Source organism: Symphalangus syndactylus, chromosome 17 (assembly GCF_028878055.3).
Source record: "Symphalangus syndactylus isolate Jambi chromosome 17, NHGRI_mSymSyn1-v2.1_pri, whole genome shotgun sequence".
NCBI classification, from domain to species: Eukaryota; Metazoa; Chordata; class Mammalia; order Primates; family Hylobatidae; genus Symphalangus; species Symphalangus syndactylus.
In genome coordinates this window covers 14,678,783-14,696,972 of record NC_072439.2, presented here as the reverse complement: position 1 = coordinate 14,696,972, position 18,190 = coordinate 14,678,783, and the positions used below count along the sequence as shown (strand labels likewise).

At 52.8% G+C, this 18,190-nt stretch overlaps 1 protein-coding gene across 2 annotated transcripts in view; it reads right to left on the bottom strand.

Annotated features, from left to right (window-relative positions):
* Positions 1 to 315: 315 nt before the first annotated feature.
* The window catches only part of UHRF1 (ubiquitin like with PHD and ring finger domains 1), a 53,384-nt gene continuing 35,509 nt past the window's right edge, over positions 316 to 18,190 (bottom strand). For both annotated transcript variants that reach the window (XM_055251376.2, XM_055251377.2), the window contains exons 9-17: positions 18,019 to 18,126; positions 16,488 to 16,592; positions 15,229 to 15,335; positions 11,560 to 11,722; positions 11,337 to 11,474; positions 7,923 to 8,061; positions 7,550 to 7,722; positions 5,482 to 5,586; positions 316 to 1,824 (exon numbers count right to left, since the gene is read on the bottom strand). In XM_055251376.2, the coding sequence (XP_055107351.2) occupies positions 1,678 to 1,824; positions 5,482 to 5,586; positions 7,550 to 7,722; positions 7,923 to 8,061; positions 11,337 to 11,474; positions 11,560 to 11,722; positions 15,229 to 15,335; positions 16,488 to 16,592; positions 18,019 to 18,126 (1,185 nt within the window). In that variant the 3' untranslated portion in view covers positions 316 to 1,677. The remainder of the gene's footprint in view (positions 1,825 to 5,481; positions 5,587 to 7,549; positions 7,723 to 7,922; positions 8,062 to 11,336; positions 11,475 to 11,559; positions 11,723 to 15,228; positions 15,336 to 16,487; positions 16,593 to 18,018; positions 18,127 to 18,190) is intronic.

Below are 18,190 nucleotides of genomic sequence, written 5' to 3'. Positions count from 1 at the left end.
ATACATAAAGAAATGGGTGTGGGGGTGTCAATAAAACTTTATTTACACAAGACAGGCAGTGTCCTGACTTGGGCCCCATTGGCTGTGGTTTGCTGACCCCTGCACTCGATGCTGCAAAGTTAACAGCCCAGCACCTCTTAGGCTGCAGTTAGGACCTCAGCCCATCACCGTCATCTCCTGGGTCTCAGTTTTCTCATCTGTAAAGTGGGGTTGAAGCCACCTGCCTCATGTTTCTCCTGGGATTTCTGTAAAATAGTGCACAAAAGTGCACAGAAAGCTCCAAAGGCAGTTTGCAAATAGGAAGACACAATCAAGTCTATCTGTGAAAAACATTTATTCTGAGAATCTAAAATCTGGACAAAGAGTACTGGACTTTAGAAAAAGCCTACACAAAATTGTCTCATTCTTCCCTAATACATTAATAATCTAAGAATAAGGAGGTGAAAAAAAAAAACCCTTTAAAAATAACATTGCTCCAGTTTGTCTGCAGGTATGTGATTTAAAATATCCCTGTTTTATTGAGGTATAGGCTGCAAACTTTGGTAAAATTAGAAAAATTAACAAACCCTTTCAAAAAAAAAAAAAATACAAAAACAAAAACAACCAAACCCTAACGTTATATCTTTCTTGGTACATATACAGTAACTACAAAAAAAATTCATTTAGAAAATGTGTTCATTAGGACAAAAAAAAAAAAAAAAAAACCTTCTTGTAAGTTCTCACTTGCCGAGTTAAAAAAATTGAATTTAAATGATCTATAAGGCTCAAACTGTTCCCAAGCACCCATCCGGTGTCAGGAAGAACTGGATGACCGCAGTTTCTAGAATCTGGTTGACATTTTCAATAATTCAGTGCTAACAACAAAGACTGTCGTCTTTAGAAAGAAGGAACGAACCCAAAGGCACTTGCGCGTGACTTCGTGTGCTGGCGTCCGTCCGTGGCCGCCTTCGTCGGACAGCGTCAGCCACACGCCTGGCCCCACGTGGAGCAGAGTCCCCTTGAGGCCATTTCTGCGTGGCCCCAACTCCCTGCTCTCGCGGGCAGAGGACTTTTCACGCAGATCTCAGACGCTAAGTAGTCTGGTGGGGGATGGCTTTGAGGCAAAGGTTTGAACTAGGCCCGCGATGTTTCCTCTTTTCCTTGCAACAACTTCAACAGACAGCTGAGCCACGCCACGCCATGGGTGCCACGGGCCACCACAGGGAACCATGTCGCTGGACTTTAGATGACAAAATGCTGTCGGGAAGATGCTTGCTCTGACCTTGGGGGCCAGAACCCAAGAGAAGGACTGATCCCATCGCCTTCTTAAACAGTCGGTGGCAGCAACTTCTGAGAACTTGACGCCAGAAACATCAACAGCCTCCACACCACGTAGTTTCTGATTCCATCTTTAAAAAAATCTTACGTTGTTTTGTCGAGAAATTGCAGGCTTTTATGTTTTCAAAGAACTAAACACAATACTGAGAAGTCCAACTTTTAGCCAGAATACATAAATTCCTGAAAATGTATAGATTTGAAAAATAAAAATAAAAAAAAAAAAAAAGGAAGACAAACCTTCTTAGGGAACAGAGGAAACACTACCTGTTTAAGTTAAGCCCACTAAGAACAAAATCAGGGCCGATGAACGAGCCCTCCGACATGTTTTCAGCAAAACGCCTGTCGAGAAGTGCTTGGAGATCACCGGCCATTGCCGTAGCCGGGGAAGAGCTGGTTGAGGACGGTCTGCAGAGGCTGGTTCACCTGCATGGCGTAGCTCCGGCCCAGATCGTAGCGGCAGGCGGGGCAGCTGAACACCTGTGCCCGAAAGGATCTGTCCAGGCAGTCCTGTAAGACACAGCGGGCGCGTGAGAAGTGCCATCCACACCATCAGGTTTGCTCCTGGCCACCTCTCCCAGGACTGCGGGGACAGTCTCGCCAGGTCCAGAGGCCCCTCTGACCTTCAGTCTCACTTTCCACCTGCTGCCCATCACCAGCCTGGCCTCCCTGGGGGCCCTCAGAGATTCCAAGCTCACCCAGCCGCCAGGCTTTTGTCCCTGCAGGTCATGCAGCTTAACAGCTCGGTCCCCCTGGCTCTCATCACTCACAGCTCAGCTCAAGTCACCTCCCCTATGGGGCCTTCCCTGACACCTCCCTAGAGTATCAGAGGTAGTCCCATCCCCTCACCCCATCTGCCTTCAAGATGGCACCTCTCCTTCCACCTGTGGAGCCGTTTTATATATTAATGTGCTTATCTTATCTACAACAGCTCAGATGCTCCCTGAGCTTTGAGGCCATGTTCTCTCTCAACACCAAGCACAGTGTATACAGTAGATGCTTAATAAACACACACATCAGGCCAAGCATCATGGCTCATGCCTGTAATCCCAGCACTCTGGGAGGCCGATGGGGGCAGATCACTTGAGGTCAGGAGTTCAAGACCAGCCTGGCCAAGATGGTGAAACCCTGTCTCTACTAAAAATACAAAAATTAGCCAGGCGCATGCCTGTAATCCCAGCTACTTGGGAGACTAAGGCAAGAGAATGGCTTGAACCCGGGAGGCAGAGGTTGCAGTGAGCTGAGATCCCGCCATTGCACTCCAGCCTGAGCGACAAAGCAAGACCTTGTCTCGAAAAAAATAAAAAATAAACATACACGTCAATGAGAAGAAAGGGGAAAAGGAGGAAGGAACCAAGTCTGGTGGATTCAGATTCCTAACTTCAAGCTCAACCAACCAAGTCGTGCCTGGGGAAGAAAGCCAGGAGAAGACAGAGCTGAGAGGCCTGGAGTCTCCATTTCCCAAGCAGACAAACAGGGAAGATGCCACCGGGCTGGCTGCACGCCAGGGAGGAGTGAGACGCCGCACACGGGTGCACAGATGCCTACGCAGGGGGCACATGTCTGCAGCATGTCGTCACACAGCTGGGCGAGGGCGGTGGCCACATGGGGGAGAGGCCTGGTGACCACAGCACAGTCACCTGCCCCAGGCAGCCTGTGTTTGTTTTTGTTTTCTTTTTTTTTAAGACAGAGTCTCGCTCTGTCGCCCAGGCTGGAGTGTAGTGGCGTGATCTTGGCTCACTGCAACCTCCACCTCCCGGGTTCAAGGGATTCTCGTGTCTCAGCCTCCTGAGTAGCTGGGATTACAGGCGCCCACCAGCACACCTGGCTAATTTTTGTATTTTTAGTAGACAGAGTTTCATCATGTTGGCCATGGTGGTGTATGCCTGTAGCCCCAGCTACTCAGGAGGCTAAGGCAAGAGGATCCCTTTAGCCCCCTGGGGAGTTCAAGGCTACGATGAGCTATGATGGCACCACTGCACTCCAGCCTGGGCGACAGAGTGAGACGCTGTCTCTGAATGTTTTCTCAATGTTTTTTTTTCTGAGACAGAATCTTGCTCTGACGCCCAGGCTGGAGTACAATGGCGCGATCTTGGCTCACCACAACCTCCACCTCCCAGGTTCAAGCGATTCTCCCACGTCAGCCTCCCAAGTAGCACCTGTCACCACACCCGGCTAATTTTGTTTCATTTTTAGTAGAGATGGGGTTTCACCATGTTGGCCAGGCTGGTCTCAAACTCCTGACCAAGTGATCCTCCCACCTCAGCCTCCCTGAGTGCTGGGATTACAGGCATGAGCCACCGCGGCCGGCCTCAAGTTTTTAATTTAAAAAGATCAAGGTGGAAGGTCACAGCCTGTTTCCCAGGACCCCTCCGACGCTGAGCTTCCCAAGTTGGAACAGAGCAGCAAGGACAGATTGTAGGGACACAGTGACGCTGGTTAGCCCCTCCCTTCACATCCTCAGCGCTTCCGCGCCTTCACACCAATGCACGGGACAGGTGGTTTCCAATGTCCCCATAGTCCTTCCTACCGCCACGAGGCTCCCAGGCCTCCCTCTTCCAATAGCCCCCCACAGCCAGCCCTCTGCCTGTGCCCACCTCCTCAGCACCTCCTTCCTGCCAGGGACTAAGCGGGACCTTCACAACAACCTAGCGGCCAGGACAGTGTTACCAGGCCCCTTCTCACTGTGGCCAACTGAGGCTTGGAGGGATTAGTGCCTGCACGCCTGAGAGGTGACAGATGGCCAGACCCGGACCACCAGCCCCAAAGACACCATGGCCTCTCACCCCTTCTGCCACCTCACTCAGGGCACTCAGGAAGGCCCACACAGCTGAAGGGACTCGGGCCACAGGGCGAGGCAGGTGGGGCCCGAGGAGGCAGAGATGCCATGGGCGTGACTGGGAACACCCCTCCCTGAGCTGCCTCCTGGCATGAAAACAAACACGGGGTCCGAGACCCGGGGGTGTGGCCCATGGCTGAGAGGACTACAGTTGGAAGGAAAACCGCCAGCAACTCAGAGGCCTGGGGAGATCCGCGGGGTGGCAGGGTCAGTCCCTTCCACACCTGCCCACCGGGACTGCCGGCTCTGGCCAGAGGTCGCAGCAGAGAAACCATCACCCAGACCCACACTGCCCACCTGGGCAGTTCTGCTCCCAGGGGACACTGGAAGGTGTCTGGGGGTGTCTGTGGTTGTCTCGACTAGGCAGGGAGCTCCTGGCATGGAGTGCGTGGGGGCCAGGGATGCTGCTCAGCACCCTGCAGTGCCCAGGACGGCCCCGCCCCAGACAATGATCCGGCCCCAAATCCCACAGCACAGCGGGGGAGAGACCCTGTCCTGGCCCCAAACCAATCTCTTTGAAAACCATCAGCTGGGGGGGCGGGTGCGGTGGCTCACATCTGTAATCCCAGCACTTTGGGAGGCCAAGGCGGGTGGATGACAAGGTCAGGAGATCGAGACTATCCTGGCTAACACGGTGAAACCCCATCTCTACTAAAAATACAAAAAGTTAGCCAGGCACAGTGGCGGGCGCCTGTAGTCCCAGCTACTCGGGAGGCTGAGGCAGGAGAACGGTGTGAACCCGGGAGGCGGAGCTTGCAGTGAGTGCAGACCGCACCACTGCACTCCAGCCTGGGCAACAAAGTGAGACTCCGTCTTAGGAAAAAAAAAAAAAAAAAAAAAAACCCATCAGCTGGGATCTTGCTTCCCTCCTAGGACTGACCACTTGTCCTGAGTTTAAAGCCCATGCCAGACCACCACCCCAGTTGCCCAGAGCCACTGCAGGCCCCAGCTGCTGGCTTCTCACCCAGGCTTCTTCACCTGCTGTCCCAGGTGCCAGGGATGCTGCCTGGTAACACCACCTCCTCCAAGAAGCCTTCTTTCCTGACCCCTAGGGGATGTGCACCTCCCTCTCCAGACCTTAGGCCAAGACTGTGGCCCATCCTCTTCTACCCTGGCCCCTTGGCCATACAGGGCTGGGGGGAGAATGTTACAGGCCTCCACCGTAATACAGGCTGCCCACAAAGCAGTCAGTAAGTCCCCAGAAAAGCTGCAGAGTGAGCGGAGCAAAGCCAATGAGCCTCTGTCTGTAGTGGCAGGCACGTGGGAACGGGAGATCAGGTCATTCTTCCGGAATCTTCCACCCAGCTCCCGCGGCCATCTCCACTCACCTTGCACACGTTGTGCTGGCACACAGTCGTGATGGGCCGGAACACCAGCTCCTGACAGCAGATACACTGGAACGTCTCCTCCACTTTACTCAGGAACAACTGGAACTAGAGGGAAGCGGGTGTGAGGCCAGCAAAGACTCCGAGACCAGGGCTCCCAGAGATCAGCGGCTTCCTGCTGAGCATGTACCTGGGTCCTCTAATTCTGTCCCCAGCCTTCACTCCAGGAGGCGGGGGCCATGATCCTCCCCATTCTGAGAAAAACAGAGGCCCAAGAGGTGTGAGCCTCACCTGAAGTCCCCAACACCCCAAGTGGCAAGGTGGGGAGGACGGGGCGGAGCCAGCACAGGGGCGCCGGCCTCGATGATGCTGGGCAGGACCCAGATACGACCAGCTGGCACCAAGCACGCCCTGCACTGAGTCAAGACAGGGCTTTAGGAGAGGTTCCTGGCTGGGCGCGGCAGCTCACGCCTGTCATCCCAGAACTTTGGAAGGCCAAGACAAGAGGATCGCTTGAGCCAGGTGTTCAAGACCAGCCCGGCAGCACAGTGAGACCCCATCTCTACAAAAAATAAAAAAAATAGGCCGGGCATGGTGGCTCACGCCTGTAATCCCAGTACTTTGGGAGGCTGAGGTGAGCAGATCACCTAAGGTCAGGAGTTCAAGACCAGCCTGACCAACATGGTGAAATCCCATCCCTACTAAAAATACAAGATTAGCCAGGCGTGGTGGTGGGTGCCTGTAATCCCAGGTACTTGGGAGGCTGAGTCAGGAGACTCACTTGAACCTGGGAGGCGGAGGTTGCAGTGATCCAAGATCATGCCATTGCACACTCCAGCCCGGGCAACAAGAGCAAAACTCCATCTCAAAAAAAAGTAATAAAAATAAATAAAATAAATTTAAAAAAAATAGGCGTGGTCTGGGAGTTGGAAGTTCAAGGAGGCAGTGACCTGTGTCCGTGCCACTGCACTCCAGCCTGGGTGACAGGGCAAGACCCTGTCACCAAAAAAAAAAAAAAAAAAGAAAAAAAAAAAAAAGGTTCTCCTGAGGCATGATCTCCACTGGCACAATATGAGCCTCCACTGACACAATGCATACTGAGTACATGGGCTACCAGGAGCCCAGCCACGGATGACTCGAAAGACACCTCCTCCTGCTTGGAGCTAAGTGCAGGGACCAAAGAGACACAAGTGAAGGTCTGGGGGCAAGGGGCTGCCCCAGCGTGGGGGGGGTGGGGGCTGGGGAGAAAGCCCTGAGAAGAATGTGGCCTGAAGGAAATGGGAGGAGAGGGACCAAGATGGCCTCGGCCACAGCTGAATCCTGAGACCTGCAACTACGTCACCATCCACAGCAGAGGAGAAATGGCAGGCGGGACTGAGTGAAGGACCTGGAGCTGGGAGAGCATCTTGGGTGAGGCAGGGGGCCTGATGTCACCTGAGGTCCGCCCGAGAGAGGGCGGGAGGGTGACACTCAGAGACTGGAAGAAGATGCGCTGTGGCTGTAAAGGGGGAGGAAGGGGCCCTGAGCCGAGGGATGCAGCGCCTCTAGATGTTGGGAAAGGCAGAAATCTGATTCTCCCCTGGAGCCCCCAGGAGGGCCCAGCCCTGTCCGTGCCCTGACTTTAGCCCAGCAAGGCCCATGTCGGGCTCCCAGCCCCAGAGCTGTGAGATGTGAGTCGCTTTGCACTCCTAGGCTTGGGGTCACTTTGCAACAGCCCCAGGAGACAGAGACAGAAGGCAGGATGGCAGGGTGTGCTGGGGCTGGGGAGCGGGTGCCGGGGCTGGGGAGCGGGTGCCGGGGCTGGGGAGCGGGTGCCGGGGCTGGGGAGCGGGTGCCGGGGCTGGGGAGGGGGTGCCGGGGCTGGGGAGGGGGTGGGAGTGACAGTTTCAGGGCCAGGGTTTGTTTGGGGAGAGGAGAAAGTTCTGGAGATGGTGATGACGGTTGCACAACCACAAGAATGTACTCAGTGCCACTGAGCTGTACACTTGAAAATGGTGAAAATGGTAAATAAGCCCCATATTTTACCACAATCAACGCAAATCAGGGCGACGAGTGAGCCGTGCGTGCCTACCGGGCTGCCGCTCGCCGGCCGGTCCTTGAGTGACGCCAGGACCTCATTCCACAGCTTGGCGTTGCTCTTGTCCTCTCTGATGAGGCTGCTCTGCTGGGCCGTGAGACTGTAGGGCTCCACCTTGGTTTTCTTGGATGTCCGGCGCGGGGACCCGGCCCTACTCGGGCCACCTCCTGGAAGGCGGTGGGGCACGTGAGAGAGGGACGTGTGGCTGAGGGAGGGGCGCCGTGGCCGAGGGAGGGGCGTGTGGCCCGAGCTGCTGGAGAGACGCCCACCTGCTCCCACGTCCACACGACCTCGACCCCACACCCGCGAGACGCCCACCTGCTCCCACACACACCAGACGCTCACCCCACACCCACGAAATGCTCACCTGCCGACTTCCGCTTCCACTTGCCCTTGCCCGTCCTGGGGGACGCGAAGCCCCCCTCCTGCTGCTCCTCCTCCTCCCTCTTGCTGTTCTCCTTCTCTCGCTCTCGGTTGGCCAGGGCTTCCAGGTAGCCTTCTGGATACTTCAGGAGGAGGAGGGACAGCCGTGAGTCAGGCTTGGGGCCCACACGCTACGCAGAGCCCGCTCTTCCAGCCTCCTTGCCAGGTCTGGGTTTCCAGACGCACCTGACCCCCGATCCTCCGGAAGAGCACAGGGTAGTCCTCCCTTATCTAGTTTTGCTGAGGTTTCAGTGACCCAAAGTCAACTGAAAACGTTACATGAAATATTCCAGAAACGATTCCTAAGTTGTAGGCTGTACACTGTTCTGAGGCGCGTGATGAAACACTGCATCGTCCCGCAGGGATGTGAACCTTCCCTTTGTCCAGCGTCTCGATTCTCCTGCCTCAGCCTCCCGAGTAGCTGGGATTACAGGTACCCGCCACCATGCCCAGCTAATTTCTGTATTTTTAGTAGAGATGAAGCTTCACCATGTTGGCCAGGCTGGTCTTGAACTCCTGACCTCAAGTGATCCACCTGCCTCAGTCATTCAAAGTGCTGGGATTACAGGCTAAATATAAAATATTAATATTAAACGTTATAATTTTTATTAAATCAGCCCAGCACTTTGGGAAGCCAAGGCAGGTGGATCTCTTGAGCCCAGGAGTTTGAGACCAGCCTGGGCAACATAGCAAGATCCCCTCTCTACAAAAAAATTTTACAAATTAGCCCAGCCTGGTGGCGTGCATCTGTAGTCCCAGCTACTTAGGAGCCTGAGGCAGGAGAATCGCTTGAGCCCAGGAGTTTGAGGCTGTAGTGAGCTATGATCACACTGCTACACTCCAACCTGGACGACAGAGCGAGACCTGGTCTCAAAAATAAAAATAATGGCCCCAAAGTGCAAGAGTAGGGATGCTGGCAATTTGGAAATGCCAAAGAGAAGCCGAAGATGCGAAAGAGAGGTTGTGAATCTCATACTGTGCCTAATTTATAGATTAAACTTAGTCACCAGTCTACACGTATAGAAAGAAAAACATTATATTTCGACGGTTTGGCACTATCTCCGGTTTCAGGCACGTGCTGAGGACCTTTGAAGTGTCCCCCTGGTAAGGGGGGGACGCCTGTGGATTCAGCTCTTCGTTAACTGTGGAGCCTCGACCAGTGGCTAATCCTGTCTAATCTCAAAGCTTCGCTACAAACAAGAGGAGACTAAGAGGAGATAATCGGCCAAGCTCCACCTGGCAGGGTCGGGGTAAGCGCATTTAATGTGAGCGAACGCGGGTGACGTGTTCAGCATCACATCCCACCGATAAGATCTCGTTGTCGTTACGACTTACATGAAGGCAGGCAAACTTTTGCTTCCAGGGCCCCTAGGGTGAATGCTTTCAAGCCTTATGGGTCTGGACCACAAGGGCTGAGGGCAGGCTACTCAAGTGAATGAGCGTGACTGTTTCCCCAGAAACTTCACTTACGAACACCTGACCCCAGGGCCTTAGCTGGCCAAACTCTGATGATTCTGAGGACTCCAGCCCTCTCTGTCCTCACAGGGCATTATGGCTCCATTTTGAAGGCACCTATAGTCACGTCTGACTCTCCAGTGTCTCGGGAAATCTTCGAGTTCCTTTCACATTCTTTATGTTGCAATGGAGATGAGAGTCATAAAAAAAAAAAAAAAAAAATTCCTGGCCAGGGTCAGCGGCTCACACCTGTAATCCCAGCACTTTGGGAGGTGGAAGCAGGCGGATCACCTGAGGTCACCAGCCTGGCCAACATGGCGAAACCCCATCTCTATTAGAAATACGAACATTAGCTGGGCATGGTGGCACACACCTGTGATCCCAGCTATGCAGGAGGCTGAGGCGAGAGAATCGTTTGAGCCTGGGAGGTGGAGGTTGCAATGAGCCGAGATCATGCCTGCACTCCATCCTGGGTGACAGAGTGAGACTGTCTCCAAAAAAAAAAAAAAAAAAAGGCTGGGAGTGGTGGCTCACGCCTGTAATCCCAGCACTTTGGGAGGCACAGGCAGGTTGGTCACCTGAGGTCAGGAGTTCAAGACCAGCCTGACCAACATGGTGAAATCCCGTCTCTACTAAAAATACAAAAATTAGCCGGGCATGGTGGTGGGCACCTGTAATCCCAGCTACTCGGGAGGCTGAGGCAGGAGAATCGCTTGAAACCAGGAGGCAGAGGTTGCAGAGAGCCGAGATCCCACCACTGCACTGAAGCCTGGGCGACAGAGCAAGACTCCATCTCAAAACAAACAAACAAAAAAAACCCTACTCCCAACGGAAGCTGAGGCTGTCTCTCCCATTACTGTTTTTCTCTCTAGTTCCTCAGCTTCTGCAACTCCCCACTGCACAAATCCGTTCAAAAGACAACCTGAGTGACCCCCTCGGGTAGAGGACATCGGGCTCTCGACAGCAATTAAGATTCCTTAAATAGCCCCACGATTTATCTGCTGTAAAGCTTCTCCCTGCAATGGACAGACCACACCCTAACTGGTGCCGAAATGCTGCGCCGCTCGCTGAGTAAGTTCTCGGCAGGTCCCACGGCCACAGGGAGGTGAGAGATGGCTCGGGGATATTCATCTTCCCCATTTTTCCATCCAGATCTCTCTGGATTCCACCAATTTGGTTGGTTGCTTTCTGCTTTTTTTTTTTTTTTTTTGATGAGCCGAGAAGTGAAAACAGAAGCCACCAGATGCCTGACTGGTCTGCAGTGATCCCTTTACCGACAGAACGAAGACAAGCAAGTCTGGTTTTCAACTCTGAGATGCGGCAGGCGGAAACGCAAATGTCAGCTGCGCATTCCCATCACCCCCTGGCTGGAGGATTTATATGGGACAGCTAGGGGGGCGCCATCAGCTGGGACCCTGGAAATTATTCTGGATCAGAGAGAAACAGGGAAGCATGGGCCCGAGACGGGAGGCCTCCTGGAGTGTTCAGCGCGGTCCAGAACATGAGTACCACAAGCCCAGGCTGGGCCCATTCTGTGACCCGCAATGACCTTCAAGGATGACAGCCTCCAAGCAGGACACATGGTGCCCAGGCGGGAAGTGCCCAGAGCCGTCAGGGAGCCCGGCAGTGCTCTTGTTTTGAGATGGACTCTCACTCTGTCACCCAGGCTGCAGTGCAGTGGCGCCATCTCGGCTCATTGTAACCTCCACCTCCCGGGTTCAAGCAATTCTCCTGCCTTAGCCACCTCAGTAGCTGGGATTACAGGCACCCATGACCATGCCCAGCTAATTTTTGTATTTTTAGTAGAGATGAGGTTTCACCATGTTGGCCAGGCTGGTCTTGAACTCCTAAGTGATCCATCCACCTTGGCCTCCCAAAGTGCCATCCCCCATCCCAGACGCACCTGCATGGTCAGCCCCAGCTTCTTGGTCCGGTCCTTCCCCTCCTTCGTCCACGGGCCAGGCTCGTCATCGTCCCTCCGCAGGAGGTAACGCCACACGAGAAACCCGGACTTCCCCTTCTCGGGCCAGTATTTCACCACCTGCAGGGAGCGGGCATCAGCGTCAGCTCCATCAGAGGCAGCCCTGGCGGGGACAGAGCCCCCCGCCTCCTCAAGGGGCACTCACCTTGTAGATGCCATCGTAGCGGTTGCCCTCAGCAGGGGCGTACTTGCTATTCTTGCCACCCTTGACATTGCGCACCACCCTGACCGGCTTCCCCGACCGCCAATCCTTGGCCTCGGCCCCTTCTTGGTCATTGATGGGAGCAAAGCAGTTGAGAGCCAGCGCCCTGCGGGGAGAGTCAGGACCCCACGCATTATAGGTGAGGATGTGCCCCCCAAAAAAGGAAACACAGGAGCCGGGAGTGGTGGCTCAGGCCTGTAATCCCAGCACTTTGGGAGGCTGAAGTAGGCAGATCACCTGAGGTCAGGAGTTCGGGACCAGCCTGGCCAACATGGTGAAACTCCGTCTCTACTAAAAATACAAGTTAGCCGGGCGTGGTGGCGCGTGCCTGTAATTCCAGCTACTCAGGAGGCTGAGGCAGGAGAATCGCTTGAGCTTGGGAGGCAGAGGTTGCAGTGAACTGAGATTATGCCACCACACTCCAGCCTGGGTGACAGAGCGAGGTTCTGTCTCAAAAAAAAATAAATAAATAAAATAAAATAAAATAAAAATTTAGTATTTCAAGAAGTTATATATGTGTATATAGATACATACATATATAAAATTTATAAAATAGGCCACACCCAGCCTACTATTTATTTTAGAGAGTTGCTGGGTGCTGTGGCTCACGCCTCTAATCCCAGTACTCTGGGAGGCCAAGGCGGGAGGATTGCCTGAGCCCAGGAGTTCAAGACCAGCCTGGCCAACGTAGCAAAACCCCATCTCTACAAAAAAAAAAAAAAAAAAAAAAAAAAAAAAATTAGCCAGGCGTGGTGGCATGCACTTGTAAGTCCCAGCTACTCTGGAGGCTGAGGTGGGAGGATCAATGGAGCCCAAGGAGGTGGAGGCTGCAATGAGCTATGATCACACTGCTGCACTCCACCCTGGACAAGAGAGGGAGACCCTGCCTCAAAAAAAACAAAACAAAGCACACACACATACACACATATACGGTTAAAAATAACAAAAACAAAAAGAGAAAGGGTGTCTCACTCTGTCACCCAGGCTGGAATGCAATGGCATGAGCACGCCTTACTGCAGCCTCCTGGACTCAAGCCATCCTCCCACCTCCGGCTCCCAAGTGGGGACTATAGGCCCACACGACCATAACCAGCTAACTTTTTTGAAATTCTTTTTTGTAATTTTAATTTTTCATAATTTTATGTTGCACAAGTAGGTCTCAAACTCCTAGCCTCAAGCAATCCTCCCACCTCGGCCTCCCAAAGTGCTGGAACTACTGGCATGGGACACACCACCCATAGCCCGTGTCTTTTTTAGATACTTAGTTACTGATTTTGTGAGTGTGTGTGTGTGTGTGTGTGTCTATGCGCCAATTGTTTTAGATAATGGTATGAAAAACATTACATCTTACATTTTTACCAAGCCAGAGGTCTCCTGAAGACATTTTTCAAAGTGGAGTTAGAGTGTCAAGAATAGATCATTTATAAAACTCTTCATACAAACAGGCAGATGAGATTTCCAGAAAGATGGTTCCAATTTGTATTTCTAGCAACAGTGGAATGCTATTTTACTCCCTGACCTATCTCAACATTTTAGAATTTTTGGCCAACTCTATAGGGGAAACAAACAGTATGTTACCACAGCCTCAGAGTTTATATTTGATTACAGAAGTTGAACGATTTATTGTGGCCACTGGCCGTTTCCATTTCTTTTTTTGTGCATTATTTCCATATTCTTTTTTTTTGTTTTTTTTTTTTTGCTCTGTCACCCAGGCTGCAGTGCAGAGTGGAGCGATCTCAGCTCACTGCAACCTCTGCCTCGCCGGTTCACGCCATTCTCCCGCCTCAGCCTCCCAAGTAGCTGGGACTATAGGCGCCCACCACCACGCCAGGCTTTGTTTTTTTTTTTGGTTTTGTTTTGTTTTGTTTGTTTTGTTTTTTTTTTTTAGTAGAGACAGGGTTTCACCATGTTAGCCAGGATGGTCTCGATCTCCTGACATCGTGATCAGCCCACCTTAGCCTCCCAAAGTGATGGGATTACAGGCGTAAGCCACCATGCCTGGCCTCTTGGCTTTCTTCTACGAGTTTCTTTCTTTCTTGAGATGGAATCTCACTCCTGTTACCCAGGCTGGAGTGCAATAGCGTGATTTCGGCTCACTGCAACCTCCGCCTCCTGGGTTCAAGCAATTCTCCTGCCTCAGCCTCCCAAGTAGCTGGGATTACAGGTGCCTGCCATCACACCCAGCTGATTTTTATATTTTTAGTAGAGACAGGGTCTCACCATGTTGGCCAGGCTAGTCTTGAACTCCTGATCTCAGGTGATCCACCTACCTCAGCCTCTCAAAGTGCTGGGATTACAGGCGTGAGCCACTGCACCCAGCTCTTCTATGAGTTTCTTGTTGATTTGCAACAGCTCTTTATATGAAAAAGACACAATCATCATGTGTCATGTCAAGAACTCCTCCTAGTCATCTGCCTTTTAATTTGTAGGATTTATTTATGTCATATATTTATAATGTTTAGATAATCAAATCTGTCTTTTCCTTTGGGCTTTATGATGGTTTTTATGCTGGAAAAGTCCGCCCCCATCCTGTAATCAGAGGCCACGCAAATTCTGGCCTATCACATACTTTTGCAACTAAAATTCACTGGAACACAGCCACGCTCACTCACTTACATATGGTCTATGGCTGATTTTGTGCTACGACACAAGAGCTGAAGAGGTTCTCTGAATAGACTGTGTGACCTGCATAGCTGAAGCAATCTATTTTGGAGGGGTTTTTTTTTTTTTTGACAAGATCTCAGTCTGTTGCTCAAGCTGGAGTGCATTGGAACAATCTCAGCCCACTGCGGCCTCGACCTCCTAGGCTCAAGTGATCCTCCTGCCTCAGCCTCCTGACTAGCTGTGACTATAGGCACGTGCTAACACACCCAGCTAATTTTTTTATTTTTACTTTTTGTAGATGGGTTGTCTCACTACATTGCCCAGGCTGGTCTTGAACTCCTGAACTCAAGCAATCCTCGAGCCTCAGCCTCCTGAAGTGCGAGAATTACAGGCATGAGCCACCAGGCCCAGCATTAAGATACCCACTATCAGCCAGGTGCAGTAGCTCATGCCTGTAATACCAACATTGGGAGGCCGAGGAGGGCAGATCACCTGAGGTCAGGAGTTCGAGACCAGCCTGGCCAACATGGCGAAACCCCATCTCTACTAAAAATACAAAAATTAGCCAGGCGAGGTGGCAAGCACCTGTAATCCCAGCTACTCAGGAGGCTGAGACATGAGAATCGCTTGAGCCCAGGAGGCAGAGGTTGCAGTGAGCAGAGAGTGCGCCACTGCACTCCAGCCTGGGCAACAGAGGGAGACTCTGCCTCAAAAAAAAAAAAAAAAAAGATACCTATTATCTGGCCTTTTATAGGGAAGTTTGCTTTCATCCATCTGAATGGCTCACAGTATGTGGCACACAGAAGGGAGAAACCAGACCAGGCGCAGTGGCTCACGCCTGTAATCCCAGCACTTTGGGAGACAGAGGGAGGAACCAGATGCCAGTCATCGCTATGTTCTACCACACTCCTAATGAGACTGTCGCTTGCTGGACATGAGGCCCAAAACAGAACCAAGGACTCAGCAGATGTGCGTCAGCAAGGAAATAAGAACGCTGATTTCACAAACCTGTTGGTGTTGGTGAGTTTCTGATCACAAGACTGTTCCGCGGTCCTCTTGTTGCCGGAAAGATCTCGACCACCACTACCTGTGTATGTGAAAAAATTCCCATGGTCCTGAAACAGACAAGAAGGCTGGGTGAACCCTCTGCAGAGGCAAAAAAAAAAAAAAAAAAAGAGAGACTACATTGAAAGCAAACCCCCCAGGATGGCTACTTTCAAAGAAATAGAAAATAACAAGCGTTGGTGAGAATGTGGGGAAATTGGAGCCCTATGTAAACTGTTGGTGGGACTACAGAATGGCGAAGCGACTACACTAACAGTGTGGTGCATCTTCAAGAAACTTAAACAGAGGGCTGGGCACGGTGGCTCACACCTGTAATCCCAGCACTTTGGGAGGCTGGGGCAGGAGGATCACTTAAGCCCAGGAGTTCGAGATCAGCCTGGGCAACATGGCGAAACCCCATTGCCACAAAAAAATACAAAAATTAGCTTGGCATGGCAGTGCCTGCCTGTAGTCCCAGCTTCTTGGGAGGCTGACGTGGGAGGATCACTAGAGCCCAGGAGGCAGTGGCTGTAGTGAGTTATGATCACATCACTGTACTCCAGCCATAATGAGACTCGGTCTCCAAAAAAAACAAACAAACAAAAAACACTCAACATGGAATCATCACAGGAGCCTTGAATTCCACTTCTGGATATAAACCCAAAAGAATGGAAAACAGGGGCTGGAGATACTTGTACAGCCTTGTTCATAGCAGATCTATTCACAGCAGTCGAAAGGGGAAGGAACCTCAGTGCCCACGGACAGACAAGAGAGATCAACACAGCATGGTCCCTCCACACAGCGGAATAGGACTCGGCCGTGAACGAACGGGGAATCCTGACACATGCGACAACATGGACAAAGCAAGGACGTCAGGCTCAGTGACAGGAGCCAGGCATGCAAGGACACAGGCCGTGTGATTCCACTCCTAGCAGGTCTCCAGAGTCATCACAGTCACAGAGGCAGGAAGCAGGTTGGGCGGTGCCAGGGACTGGGAGGGGGTGGGGAGTGAGTGCTTTGTGGAGACAATGTTTCAGTTTGGGAAGATGAGAAAGTTCTGGAGATGGTGGTGGTGATGGTTGCATAGCAATGGGAATATACTTCACGCCACTGGGAACTGAGCATTTATAAATGGCTAGGATGGGAAATTTTGTTCTATGTATTTTATCACCATCCAAAAAACTAGAGCAACCCTCCCCCACCCCTCCCCCACACACACTCACCACGTCATCCTCGTAGCCCCCCGCCAGGACTAGGGAGTACGCTCCGTCGTTGCTCCGGCCATGGATGCCAGCCACGTGGGGCCGATGGACACCCGACTCGCTGACCTGAGGATGCCACCAAGATATACATGGTGTCCTCTGCAATGACTGCTGCAGAGAAGCTCCACCGCCCTCCTCCTCCCTACCCCGAGAAGCCAGCAGCCTCAATTTTACGCCAAACTCGCCAGGCCTGCGAGTCACCTACTACATGTGCTGCTCGGCTAAAGACGGCCAGAGTTGAGCTGCACCATGAAAAAAAAACAAAACAAACAAACAAACAAAAAAAAACAGCTGGTGTGAATTCCAGCCCCATCAAGCGTGCATGGGGCAGCCTCACTGCTGATCTCTGATGTTCCTCTTCGGCCTCTAGAAAGTGGGGGTGATGGCTGGGCATGGTGGCTTGCACCTGTAATCCCAGCACTTTTGGGGGCCAAGGTGGGTGGATCACTTGAGGTCAGGAGTTCAAGACCAGCCTGGCCAACAAGGTGAAACCCCGTCTCTACTAAAAATACAAAAATTAGCCGGACATGGTGGCATGTCTCTATGATCACAGCTATTGGGGAGGCTGAGGCAGGAGAATTGCTTGAACGTGGGAGAGGGAGGTTGTCGTGAGCCGAGACCGCACCACTGCACTCCAGCCTGGGCAACAGAGCAAGACTCCATCTCAAAAAAAGAAACGTGGGGGTGACTGAGTTCTAAATGAGGTGATGACATAAAAGCCAGCCTTCATTGGGCCGGTTGAGGTGCAGCCTGCCACTCACTCCAGAAAACGCTCTGAGAGGCCCTGGCCTGAGCATGGGGCCCCGGCTGGCTCTGAGCAGTAGAGATGCAGTGCTGCCCCAGGAGCTGCTAGCCCTGCATGCCTGGCCCCGTGAACTCCACGATGAGGCCCAGCTGGTCTACCCAGCTCAATGGGTCTCACCCAGGGGCAATCCTGCCTCCCAGGGGACACTCATGTCTGGAGACGTTTCTGGTTGTCATGACTTGGGGGGACACGAAGTGGGTGGGGGCCAGGGATGCTGCTCAGCACCCTGCAGTGCCCAGGACTGCCCCGCCCCAGAGAACCACCTGGCTCCAATGTCGCTAGTGCCAAAGTGTCTCGTCTGCCGTGACACACAGCCCACAGCTGACAGCACCCAGCACTGTCAACACCCAGTCACAGGCGGGGGCTGCCCCAATGACAGATCACGACCAGGGCTGAGACAGGTCCCTTTTAGCAGATGCCACCCCTTCCCTGGGACAGGAGCTTTGGGAACGACCTTACACGCCTCTGAGCAGAGGAGCACCAGCCCCCGCCCCCAAGGATTCATTTCAGGTCCCTGGGAAAATAAGGAGTGAACCCAAACCTGCAGGCTTTCCACACCCCTCCTCGGCCAGCCGAGGCACCACTGGTAACCACCTTGACCCCTGGCTGGCCGAAGCCACAGAAACTGCCCCCAGAAAAGCAGGACGAGCCCGCGTGGCCCCTGGAGACCCGGGACGCTGCAGGTACCTGGACTCGGAACCGCCACATGGTACCCACGGGGATCCCCGGGATGGGTCCGTAGTGATTGGATGGGACGATGGTGCATTCCTTGGTGCGGCCCACACAGGCCATGCCCTGTCCCAGGCACAGACACAAAGAACAACAGCGTGAGCCCTGGCAGGCGGGGAGGGGCCGCGGG